The sequence below is a fragment of the Oncorhynchus mykiss genome, chromosome 9, assembly GCF_057628025.1.
Source record: "Oncorhynchus mykiss isolate SJ-2025 chromosome 9, ASM5762802v1, whole genome shotgun sequence".
In the NCBI taxonomy this organism is placed as follows: domain Eukaryota; kingdom Metazoa; phylum Chordata; class Actinopteri; order Salmoniformes; family Salmonidae; genus Oncorhynchus; species Oncorhynchus mykiss.
The window spans coordinates 82,984,335-82,998,261 of record NC_143030.1 but is presented as its reverse complement, the minus strand read 5'-3'; the positions used below and the strand labels follow the sequence as shown (position 1 = coordinate 82,998,261).

The 13,927-nt window shown below is 42.8% G+C and overlaps 1 protein-coding gene across 4 annotated transcripts in view; it reads left to right on the top strand.

Moving 5' to 3' along the window:
* Nucleotides 1-13,927, top strand: part of LOC110531298 (CD9 antigen) — a 52,680-nt gene that overhangs the window by 25,143 nt on the left and 13,610 nt on the right. For all 4 annotated transcript variants that reach the window (XM_036989110.2, XM_036989112.2, XM_036989113.2 and 1 more), the window contains exon 2: nt 8,040-8,142. In XM_036989110.2, coding sequence (XP_036845005.1) covers nt 8,040-8,142 — 103 coding nt within the window. The remainder of the gene's footprint in view (nt 1-8,039; nt 8,143-13,927) is intronic.

Genomic DNA, 13,927 nt, shown 5'->3' with positions numbered 1-13,927 from the left:
GTTCTTCGGCTTGCAAGCCCTCCCCCTTTTTCCTTCAAACAAAACGATGGTCATTATGGCCAAACAGTTCTATTTTTGTTTAATCAAACCAGAGGACATTTCTCCAAAATGTATGATCTTTGTCCCCATGTGTAGTTGAAAACCGTAGTTGGAGCAGTGGCTTCTTCCTTGCTGAACGGCCTTTCAGGTTATGTCGATATAGGACTTGTTTTACTGTGGATATAGATACTTTTGTACCTGTTTCCTCCAGCATCTTCACAAGGTCCTTTGCAGTTGTTCTGGGATTGATTTGCACTTTTCACACCAAAGTACGTTCATCTCTAGGAGACAGAAGGCGTCTTCTTCCTGAGCGGTATGACGGCTGCGTAGTCACATGGTGTTTATACTTGCGTACTATTGTTTGTACAGATTAACGTGGTACCTTCAGGCATTTGGAAATTGCTCCCAAGGATAAACCAGACTTGTGGAGGTCTACAATTTTTTTTCTGAGGTCTTGGCTGATTTCTTTGGATTTTCCTGTGATGTCAAGCAAAGAGGCACTGAGTTTGAAGGTAGGCCTTGAAATACATCCACAGGTATACCTCCAATTGACTCAAATGATGTCAATTAGCCTATCAGAAGCTTCTAAAACCATGACATCATTTTCTGGAATTTTCCAAGCTGTTTAAAGGCATAGTCAACTTAGTGTATGCAAACTTCTGACCCACTGGAATTGTGATACAGTGAAATAGTCTTTCTGTAAACAATTTTTTTGACAAATTCCTTGTGTCATGCACAAAGTAGATGTCCTAACCGACTTGCCAAAACTATAGTTTGTTAACAAGAAATTTGTGAAGTGGTTGAAAAACGAGTTTAATGACTCCAACCTAAGTATATGTAAACTTCCAACTTCAACTGTAGTTCTGACACTGGTAAAGGCTGCTGAATGCACGCACATGGGCACATTCACGTCTCTCCAGCACAGAATGCAAAGCCATTTTAGGAGATGGAAAACACACACACACACACTAGTGTTTCCCCTATGATTTTTTTTCTTCTTCAGCGGTGGTGGCAAAGTTGGCGTGGGGGGAGGAGTGGGTGTGGTCAATGCCGTCTGACATAAGAGTAAAACCCTTTGGGCTGAGGTACCTAGCTGTATTTAGGCACACCATTGTCTGTAGCCAACCCCTCTGTAAAGGACATGCATGGTTATATATGTGGAGAGAGGGAGAGAATTGTTAAACAACATCGTACAACAGGGTTCCCCCCTTTTAAACCCCCTTTCCCTCCACTCTCTCATCAGATACAATGGGGTTCGCCCCTCCCCCCTCTCCCTCTCTCTCTCTGCTGATAACCCACTATAACACAGACCTTATAGCTACACCCCCTCCCCACCCGTCCTTCCTCTTTCACTCTCATACTTTCTTTTCATCTTCATTCTTTCTCTGTTTACCCCCCTCCCCCCCTCTCTCTCTCTTTGCTGATATCCCACTATAACATACCTTAGAGCTACACCCCCCCTCCCCCCATCTCTCTCTCTCTCTCTCTTTGCTGATATCCCACTATAACAGACCGTAGAGCTACACCCCCTCCTCCCCCTCTCCCTCTCTCTCTGCTGATAACCCACTATAACAGACCTTAGAGCTACACCCCCCCCTCCCCCCCTCTCTCTCTCTTTGCTGATATCCCACTATAACATACCTTAGAGCTACACCCCCCCCTCCCCCCATCTCTCTCTCTCTTTGCTGATATCCCACTATAACAGACCGTAGAGCTACACCCCCCCTCCCCCTCTCTCTCTCTCTCTGCTGTTAACCCACTATAACAGACCATAGAGCTACACCCCCCCTCCCCCCTCTCCCTCTCTGCTGATAACCCACTATAATAGACCTTAGAGCTACACCCCCCCCTCCCCCCTCTCCCTCTCTGCTGATAACCCACAATAACAGACCTAAGAGCTAAATCCCCCCCCCTCTGCTGATAACCCACTATAACAGACCTTAGAGCTACACCCCCCCTTCCCCTCTCTCTCTCTGCTGTTAACCCGCTACAACAGACCTTAGAGCTACACCCCCCCCTCTCTCTGCTGTTAACCCACTATAACAGACCTTAGAGCTACACACCCCCCTCCCCCACCTCTCTCTCTCTCTGCTGTTAACCCACTATAACAGACCTTAGAGCTACACCCCCCTCCCCCTCTCTCTCTCTGCTGTTAACCCACTATAACAGACCTTAGAGCTACACCCCCCCTCCCTCTCTCTCTCTCTGCTGATAACCCACTATAACAGACCTTAGAGCTACACCCCCCTTCCCCTCTCTCTCTCTCTCTGCTGTTAACCCACTATAACAGACCTTAGAGCTACACCCCCCCTTCCCCTCTCTCTCTCTCTGCTGTTAACCCACTATAACAGACCTTAGAGCTACACCCTCCCCCTCTCTCTCTCTCTCTGCTGTTAACCTGCTATAACAGACCTTAGAGCTACACCCCCCCTTCCCCTCTCTCTCTCTCTGCTGTTAACCCACTATAACAGACCTTAGAGCTACACACTCCCCCTCTCTCTCTCTCTGCTGTTAACCTGCTATAACAAACCTTAGAGCTGCACCCCCCCTTCCCCTCTCTCTCTCTCTCTGCTGTTAACCCGCTATAACAGACCTTAGAGCTACACCCCCCCTCCCCCCTCTCTCTCTCTCTGCTGTTAACCCACTATAACAGACCTTAGAGCTACACCCCCCCTCCCCCTCTCTCTCTCTCTGCTGTTAACCCACTATAACAGACCTTAGAGCTACACCCCCTCCCCCTCTCTCTCTCTCTCTGCTGTTAACCTGCTATAACAGACCTTAGAGCTACACCCCCCCTTCCCCTCTCTCTCTCTCTGCTGTTAACCCACTATAACAGACCTTAGAGCTACACCCACCCCCTTCCCCTCTCTCTCTCTCTCTCTGCTGTTAACCCGCTATAACAGACCTTAGAGCTACACCCCCCCTCCCCCCTCTCTCTCTCTCTGCTGTTAACCCGCTATAACAGACCTTAGAGCTACACCCCCCCTCCCTCTCTCTCTCTCTGCTGTTAACCCACTATAACAGACCTTAGAGCTACACCCCCTCCCCCTCTCTCTCTCTCTGCTGTTAACCCACTATAACAGACCTTAGAGCTACACCCCCTCCCCCTCTCTCTCTCTCTGCTGATAACCCACTATAACAGACCTTAGAGCTACACCCCCCCTTCCCCTCTCTCTCTCTGCTGTTAACCCACTATAACAGACCTTAGAGCTACACCCCCCCTTCCCCTCTCTCTCTCTCTGCTGTTAACCCACTATAACAGACCTTAGAGCTACACCCCCTCCCCCTCTCTCTCTCTCTCTGCTGTTAACCTGCTATAACAGACCTTAGAGCTACACCCCCCCTTCCCCTCTCTCTCTCTCTGCTGTTAACCCACTATAACAGACCTTAGAGCTACACCCCCCCTCCCCCTCTCTCTCTCTCTCTCTGCTGTTAACCTGCTATAACAGACCTTAGAGCTACACCCACCCCCTTCCCCTCTCTCTCTCTCTCTGCTGTTAACCCACTATAACATACCTTAGAGCTACACCCCCCCCTTCCCCTCTCTCTCTCTCTGCTGTTAACCCACTATAACAGACCTTAGAGCTACACCCCCCCCTCCCTCTCTCTCTCTCTGCTGTTAACCCACTATAACAGACCTTAGAGCTACACCCCCTCCCCCTCTCTCTCTCTCTCTGCTGTTAACCTGCTATAACAGACCTTAGAGCTACACCCCCCCTTCCCCTCTCTCTCTCTCTGCTGTTAACCCACTATAACAGACCTTAGAGCTACACCCCCCCTCCCCCTCTCTCTCTCTCTGCTGTTAACCCACTATAACAGACCTTAGAGCTACACCCCCCCTCCCCCTCTCTCTCTCTCTGCTGTTAACCCTCTATAACAGACCTTAGAGCTACACCCCCCCTTCCCCTCTCTCTCTCTGCTGTTAACCCACTATAACAGACCTTAGAGCTACACCCCCCCTTCCCCTCTCTCTCTCTCTGCTGTTAACCCACTATAACAGACCTTAGAGCTACACACTCCCCCTCTCTCTCTCTCTGCTGTTAACCTGCTATAACAGACCTTAGAGCTACACCCCCCCTCCCCCTCTCTCTCTCTCTGCTGTTAACCCTCTATAACAGACCTTAGAGCTACACCCCCCCTCCCCCTCTCTCTCTCTCTGCTGTTAACCCACTATAACAGACCTTAGAGCTACACCCCCTCCCCCTCTCTCTCTCTCTCTGCTGTTAACCCACTATAACAGACCTTAGAGCTACACCCCCTCCCCCTCTCTCTCTCTCTCTGCTGTTAACCTGCTATAACAGACCTTAGAGCTACACCCCCCCTTCCCCTCTCTCTCTCTCTGCTGTTAACCCACTATAACAGACCTTAGAGCTACACCCACCCCCTTCCCCTCTCTCTCTCTCTCTCTCTGCTGTTAACCCACTATAACAGACCTTAGAGCTACACCCCCCCTCCCCCTCTCTCTCTCTCTGCTGTTAACCCTCTATAACAGACCTTAGAGCTACACCCCCTCCCCCTCTCTCTCTCTCTGCTGTTAACCCTCTATAACAGACCTTAGAGCTACACCCCCCCTCCCCCTCTCTCTCTCTCTGCTGTTAACCCTCTATAACAGACCTTAGAGCTACACCCCCTCCCCCTCTCTCTCTCTCTGCTGTTAACCCACTATAACAGACCTTAGAGCTACACCCCCCCTCCCTCTCTCTCTCTCTGCTGATAACCCACTATAACAGACCTTAGAGCTACACCCCCCCTTCCCCTCTCTCTCTCTCTGCTGTTAACCCACTATAACAGACCTTAGAGCCACACCCCCCCCTCCCCCCTTAGCGCTGATGGAAATTACCCTCACAAACAGACCATTAGACTACACCGTTAAAGCCTACACTGAACAGACCATTAGACTACACCATTAAAGCCTACACTGAACAGACCATTAGACTACACCGTTAAAGCCTACACTGAACAGACCATTAGACTACACCATTAAAGCCTACACTGAACAGACCATTAGACTACACCGTTAAAGCCTACACTGAACAGACCATTAGACTACACCATTAAAGCCTACACTGAACAGACCATTAGACTACACCGTTAAAGCCTACACTGAACAGACCATTAGACTACACCATTAAAGCCTACACTGAACAGACCATTAGACTACACCGTTAAACCGTTAAACTACACTGTAAAACTCCCTCAATAAAAAGGCCTTAACAGCCAGATATTTCCACTGTGTCCAAAAATACCTGGGTTAATAAACCTCACCGTAGACTAGCTAGGACACACACACACACACACACACACACTGCTCTTCTTAATCCCTCCCAAAAAAGTATCTACTGTACTCTACTAAACTACTGTACTAAACTACTGTACTAAACTACTGTACTGTACTAAACTACTGTACTAAACTACTCTACTGTACTGTACTAAACTACTGTACTAAACTACTCTACTGTACTAAACTACTGTACTAAACTACTGTACTAAACTACTCTACTGTACTGTACTAAACTACTGTACTAAACTACTCTACTGTACTAAACTACTCTATTGTACTGTACTAAACTACTGTACTAAACTACTCTACTGTACTAAACTACTGTACTAAACTACTCTACTCTACTGTACTAAACTACTCTACTCTACTGTACTAAACTACTCTACTCTACTGTACTAAACTACTGTACTGTACTAAACTACTGTACTGTACTGTACTAAACTACTGTACTAAACTACTCTACTGTACAAAACTACTCTACTGTACTAAACTACTCTACTAAACTACTCTACTGTACTAAACTACTCTACTCTACTGTACTAAACTACTGTACTGTACTAAACTACTGTACTAAACTACTGTACTGTACTAAACTACTCTACTGTACTAAACAATTGTACTCTACTGTTCTAAACTACTGTACTGTACTAAACTAGTGTACTCTACTAAACTACTGTACTAAACTACTGTACTAAACTACTCTACTGTACTGTACTAAACTACTGTACTAAACTACTCTACTGTACTAAACTACTCTACTGTACTAAACTACTGTACTAAACTACTGTACTGTACTAAACTAGTGTACTCTACTAAACTACTGTACTAAACTACTGTACTAAACTACTCTACTGTACTGTACTAAACTACTGTACTAAACTACTCTACTGTACTAAACTACTGTACTAAACTACTGTACTGTACTAAACTACTGTACTGTACTAAACTACTGTACTAAATTACTGTACTGTACTAAACTACTCTACTGTACTAAACAATTGTACTCTACTGTACTAAACAATTGTACTCTACTGTTCTAAACTGCTGTACTGTACTAAACTAGTGTACTCTACTAAACTACTGTACTAAACTACTGTACTAAACTACTCTACTGTACTAAACTACTATACTGTACTAAACTATTGTACTCGACTCTACTAAACAATTGTACTCTACTATACTACCCTACTGTACTCTACTGTACTACCCTACTGTACTCTACTGTACTAAACTAGTGTACTCTACTGTACTAAACTAGTGTACTCTACTGTACTAAACTAGTGTACTGTACTAAACTACTGTACTCTACTGTACTAAACTACTGTACTGTACTAAACTATTGTACTCGACTCTACTAAACAATTGTACTCTACTAAACTACTGTACTCTACTAAACTACTGTACTCTACTGTTCTAAACTACTGTACTAAACTACTGTACTGTACTGTACTAAACTACTGTACTCTACTGTTCTAAACTACTGTACTGTACTCTACTAAACTACTGTACTCTACTGTTCTAAACTACTCTACTGTACTGTACTAAACTACTGTACTCTACTGTACTAAACTACTGTACTCTACTGTACTAAACTACTGTACTCTACTGTACTAAACTACTATTGTACTAAACTACTGTGCTGGACTATTGTACTAAAGTACTGTACTAAACTAATGTACTCTACTGTACTAAACTACTATTGTACTAAACTACTGTACTGTACTAAACTACTATTGTACTAAACTACTGTACTGTACTATTGTACTAAAGTACTGTACTAAACTAATGTACTCTATTGTACTAAACTACTGTACTCTACTATTGTACTAAACTACTGTACTATTGTACTAAAGTTCTGTACTAAACTACTGTACTGTACTATTGCACGAAAGTTCTGTACTAAACTACTGTACTCTACTGTACTAAACTACTGTACTCTACTATTGTACTAAACTACTGTACTATTGTACTAAAGTTCTGTACTAAACTACTGTACTACTTCCTACGGTACTGGCTCTGATTGGTCTGGTTTGGACCAACCAGATGTGGTCTTGTTTATGGAAGGAGGTAATTACGACAATAGCCGGTGTGTAGGCCCCAAATATGCAAAAATAAGCGTGTTCCTATTTAGCATAAATTACCATGAAGAGAAGGATGTTCATGTCCATAATTATTCCTTTCTGTACAGTACAGATCAGTTCCGTTACCGGGTGTTGATCCACCTCCTGTAGTTCAGTAACCAAAGGAAAACCTGTCGAGGTGTGATGTCATAGCTGACGCATCATTCTCTCTGCAGACATCTTGGAATGTAAATCCCAGATAGAAAACATTAAAAACGCATTTTTAAAAAAAACACCCAGAGGGAGATTTTTACCGTAATTCTGTTACCATACTTTATTAAACTACATTTGTTTTTGTGAAATGCACGTGTAAATTGATCAAAGTAAGCCCCTGTCCATAGAGTTGAATGGTTTGTTAAACTTTTTGGAATCAATGTTTTTTTGTTGTTGTTTTTTTGGCATACATTATGAAAGTGTAATTCCGTTACCGTGGAAATGCCCGAGAGGAGAGGAGAGGGAGTGTGATGTAGGTGTATGCTGATGGTCTGTTGTTGAGGGGAAATGTGAGTAAGTTAGAAGGCTATTTGTGTCTATCTCTCTTATCTTCTTTCCTCTCTGTTACGCTCACTCTCGCTCCCCCTCTCTCCTCTCTCTACTAGTTGATGGGCTCGTTGGTCCTTGCGGTTGGGCTGTGGTTGCGGTTCGATCCTGAGACCGTCGCTCTGCTGAACGGAGACGGAGCGCCAGACACCTTCTTTTATGGTGAGTACAGGGACAGGAATCAGCCAATCAGTAGGGAGGGGATGTGTGAGTTAGCCAATGGGACTGGAGGAGGCCTATAAATGAACCAATGAGCATGGAGGAGTGACATAATGTCAGAGAGGCTGAAAGTGGCCCTGGAGAAGCGGTGAGGATTGTAATTTCAATAGGGTCACAAAAATGTCTGCTTATAAACTGTATGAAAAACAGCGATGTTTAATACTATACAGCGTTGTCGCCCCTATACTGAACAGAAATTTAAACACAACGTGCACCAATAAAAGGCCACTGTAAAATATCTCAAGTTTCGACGGAATGTGTAATTGGCATGCTGACTGCAGGAATATCCACCAGAGCTGTTGCCAGATCATTTAATGTTCATTTATCTACCATAAGCCGCCTCCAACCGGCCTCACAATCGTAGACCACGTGTAACCGGCCTGATCAGCTCGATGCGAATGGAGGTGTCTCGCAGCATGAGCCAAATGGTGATCACACCGGATACTGACTGGTCTCCTGATCCACGCCCCTACCTTTTATTTATAAAGGTATCTGTGCCCAACAGGTATCTGTGCCCAACAGGTATCTGTGCCCAACAGGTATCTGTGCCCAACAGGTATCTGTGCCCAACCGGTATCTGTGCCCAACCGGTATCTGTGCCCAACCGGTATCTGTGCCCAACCGGTATCTGTGCCCAACAGGTATCTGTGCCCAACCGGTATCTGTGCCCAACAGGTACAGTGCCTTGCGAAAGTATTCGGCCCCCTTGAACTTTGCGACCTTTTGCCACATTTCAGGCTTCAAACATAAAGATATAAAACTGTATTTTTTGGTGAAGAATCAACAACAAGTGGGACACAATCATGAAGTGGAACGACATTTATTGGATATTTCAAACTTTTTTAACAAATCAAAAACTGAAAAATTGGGCGTGCAAAATTATTCAGCCCCTTTACTTTCAGTGCAGCAAACTCTCTCCAGAAGTTCAGTGAGGATCTCTGAATAATCCAATGTTGACCTAAATGACTAATGATGATAAATACAATCCACCTGTGTGTAATCAAGTCTCCGTATAAATGCACCTGCACTGTGATAGTCTCAGAGGTCCGTTAAAAGCGCAGAGAGCATCATGAAGAACAAGGAACACACCAGGCAGGTCCGAGATACTGTTGTGAAGAAGTTTAAAGCCGGATTTGGATACAAAAAGATTTCCCAAGCTTTAAACATCCCAAGGAGCACTGTGCAAGCGATAATATTGAAATGGAAGGAGTATCAGACCACTGCAAATCTACCAAGACCTGGCCGTCCCTCTAAACTTTCAGCTCATACAAGGAGAAGACTGATCAGAGATGCAGCCAAGAGGCCCATGATCACTCTGGATGAACTGCAGAGATCTACAGCTGAGGTGGGAGACTCTGTCCATAGGACAACAATCAGTCGTATATTGCACAAATCTGGCCTTTATGGAAGAGTGGCAAGAAGAAAGCCATTTCTTAAAGATATCCATAAAAAGTGTTGTTTAAAGTTTGCCACAAGCCACCTGGGAGACACACCAAACATGTGGAAGAAGGTGCTCTGGTCAGATGAAACCAAAATTGAACTTTTTGGCAACAATGCAAAACGTTATGTTTGGCGTAAAAGCAACACAGCTCACACCATCCCCACTGTCAAACATGGTGGTGGCAGCATCATGGTTTGGGCCTGCTTTTCTTCAGCAGGGACAGGGAAGATGGTTAAAATTGATGGGAAGATGGATGGAGCCAAATACAGGACCATTCTGGAAGAAAACCTGATGGAGTCTGCAAAAGACCTGAGACTGGGACGGAGATTTGTCTTCCAACAAGACAATGATCCAAAACATAAAGCAAAATCTACAATGGAATGGTTCAAAAATAAACATATCCAGGTGTTAGAATGGCCAAGTCAAAGTCCAGACCTGAATCCAATCGAGAATCTGTGGAAAGAACTGAAAACTGCTGTTCACAAATGCTCTCCATCCAACCTCACTGAGCTCGAGCTGTTTTGCAAGGAGGAATGGGAAAAAATGTCAGTCTCTTGATGTGCAAAACTGATAGAGACATACCCCAAGCGACTTACAGCTGTAATCGCAGCAAAAGGTGGCGCTACAAAGTATTAACTTAAGGGGGCTGAATAATTTTGCACGCCCAATTTTTCAGGTTATGATTTGTTAAAAAAGTTTGAAATATCCAATAAATGTCGTTCCACTTCATGATTGTGTCCCACTTGTTGTTGATTCTTCACAAAAAAATACAGTTTTATATCTTTATGTTTGAAGCCTGAAATGTGGCAAAAGGTCGCAAAGTTCAAGGGGGCCGAATACTTTCGCAAGGCACTGTATATGGTTAGTTAGTCTATAGACACACTGTCAACTACATGGTTAGTTAGTCTATAGACAGACACACTGTCATCTATATGGTTAGTTAGTCTATAGACACACTGTCAACTATATGGTTAGTTAGTCTATAGACACACTCATCTATATGGTTAGTTAGTCTATAGACACACTGTCAACTATATGGTTAGTTAGTCTATAGACACACACTGTCAACTACATGGTTAGTTAGTCTATAGACACACTGTCAACTACATGGTTAGTTAGTCTATAGACACACTCATCTATATGGTTAGTTAGTCTATAGACACACTGTCAACTATATGGTTAGTTAGTCTATAGACACACTGTCAACTATATGGTTAGTTAGTCTATAGACACACTGTCAACTATATGGTTAGTTAGTCTATAGACACACTGTCAACTATATGGTTAGTTAGTCTATAGACACACTGTCAACTATATGGTTAGTTAGTCTATAGACAGACACACTGTCATCTATATGGTTAGTTAGTCTATAGACACACTGTCATCTATATGGTTAGTTAGTCTATAGACACACACTGTCAACTATATGGTTAGTTAGTCTATAGACAGACACACTGTCATCTATATGGTTAGTTAGTCTATAGACACTGTCAACTATATGGTTAGTTAGTCTATAGACACACACTGTCAACTATATGGTTAGTTAGTCTATAGACACACTGTCAACTATATGGTTAGTTAGTCTATAGACACACACTGTCAACTATATGGTTAGTTAGTCTATAGACACACACTGTCAACTATATGGTTAGTTAGTCTATAGACACACTGTCATCTATATGGTTAGTTAGTCTATAGACACTGTCATCTATATGGTTAGTTAGTCTATAGACACACTGTCAACTACATGGTTAGTTAGTCTATAGACACACACTGTCAACTATATGGTTAGTTAGTCTATAGACACTGTCAACTATATGGTTAGTTAGTCTATAGACACACACTGTCAACTATATGGTTAGTTAGTCTATAGACACACTGTCATCTATATGGTTAGTTAGTCTATAGACACACTGTCAGCTATATGGTTAGTTAGTCTATAGACAGACACACTGTCAGCTATATGGTTAGTAAGTCTATAGACACACTGTCATCTATATGGTTAGTTAGTCTATAGACACACTGTCAACTATATGGTTAGTTAGTCTATAGACACACACTGTCAACTATATGGTTAGTTAGTCTATAGACAGACACACTGTCATCTATATGGTTAGTTAGTCTATAGACACACACTGTCAACTATATGGTTAGTTAGTCTATAGACACTGTCAACTATATGGTTAGTTAGTCTATAGACACACTGTCATCCATATGGTTAGTTAGTCTATAGACACACACTGTCAACTATATGGTTAGTTAGTCTATAGACACTGTCAACTATATGGTTAGTTAGTCTATAGACACACTGTCAGCTGGTCACTGGTCCTGCTGGTCACTCACTACATTATGTCTGTTTAGTCCACAGTTATGGTACTGACTCTCTTGCTGGTCACTACATTATGTCTGTTTAGTCCACAGTTATGGTACTGACTCTCCTGCTGGTCACTACATTATATCTGTTTAGTCCACAGTTATAATACTGACTCTCCTGCTGGTCACTACATTATGTCTGTTTAGTCCACAGTTATAATACTGACTCTCCTGCTGTTCACTACATTATGTCTGTTTAGTCCACAGTTATAATACTGACTCTCCTGCTGTTCACTACATTATGTCTGTTTAGTCCACAGTTATAATACTGACTCTCCTGCTGGTCACTACATTATGTCTGTTTAGTCCACAGTTATGGTACTGACTCTCCTGCTGGTCACTACATTATGTCTGTTTAGTCCACAGTTATAATACTGACTCTCCTGCTGGTCACTACATTATGTCTGTTTAGTCCACAGTTATAATACTGACTCTCCTGCTGTTCACTACATTATGTCTGTTTAGTCCACAGTTATAATACTGACTCTCCTGCTGGTCACTACATTATGTCTGTTTAGTCCACAGTTATAATACTGACTCTCCTGCTGGTCACTACATTATGTCTGTTTAGTCCACAGTTATAATACTGACTCTCCTGCTGTTCACTACATTATGTCTGTTTAGTCCACAGTTATAATACTGACTCTCCTGCTGGTCACTACATTATGTCTGTTTAGTCCACAGTTATAATACTGACTCTCCTGCTGGTCACTCACTACATTATGTCTGTTTAGTCCACAGTTATGGTACTGACTCTCCTGCTGGTCACTACATTATGTCTGTTTAGTCCACAGTTATAATACTGACTGTCCTGCTGGTCACTACATTATGTCTGTTTAGTCCACAGTTATAATACTGACTCTCCTGCTGGTCACTACATTATGTCTGTTTAGTCCACAGTTATAATACTGACTCTCCTGCTGGTCACTACATAATGTCTGTTTAGTCCACAGTTATAATACTGACTCTCCTGCTGGTCACTACATTATGTCTGTTTAGTCCACAGTTATAATACTGACTCTCCTGCTGTTCACTACATTATGTCTGTTTAGTCCACAGTTATAATACTGACTCTCCTGCTGTTCACTACATTATGTCTGTTTAATCCAGTTATAATACTGACTCTCCTGCTGGTCACTACATTATGTCTGTTTAGTCCACAGTTATGGTACTGACTCTCCTGCTGGTCACTACATTATGTCTGTTTAGTCCACATTTATAATACTGACTCTCCTGCTGGTCACTACATTATGTCTGTTTAGTCCACAGTTATAATACTGACTCTCCTGCTGGTCACTACATTATGTCTGTTTAGTCCACAGTTATGGTACTGACTCTCCTGCTGGTCACTACATTATGTATGTTTAGTCCACAGTTATGGTACTGACTCTCCTGCTGGTCACTACATTATGTCTGTTTAGTCCACAGTTATAATACTGACTCTCCTGCTGGTCACTACATTATGTCTGTTTAGTCCACAGTTATAATACTGACTCTCCTGCTGTTCACTACATTATGTCTGTTTAGTCCACAGTTATAATACTGACTCTCCTGCTGTTCACTACATTATGTCTGTTTAGTCCACAGTTATAATACTGACTCTCCTGCTGGTCACTACATTATGTATGTTTAGTCCACAGTTATGGTACTGACTCTCCTGCTGGTCACTACATTATGTCTGTTTAGTCCACAGTTATAATACTGACTCTCCTGCTGGTCACTACATTATGTCTGTTTAGTCCACAGTTATAATACTGACTCTCCTGCTGTTCACTACATTATGTCTGTTTAGTCCACAGTTATAATACTGACTCTCCTGCTGTTCACTACATTATGTCTGTTTAGTCCACAGTTATAATACTGACTCTCCTGCTGGTCACTACATTATGTCTGTTTAGTCCACAGTTATGGTAC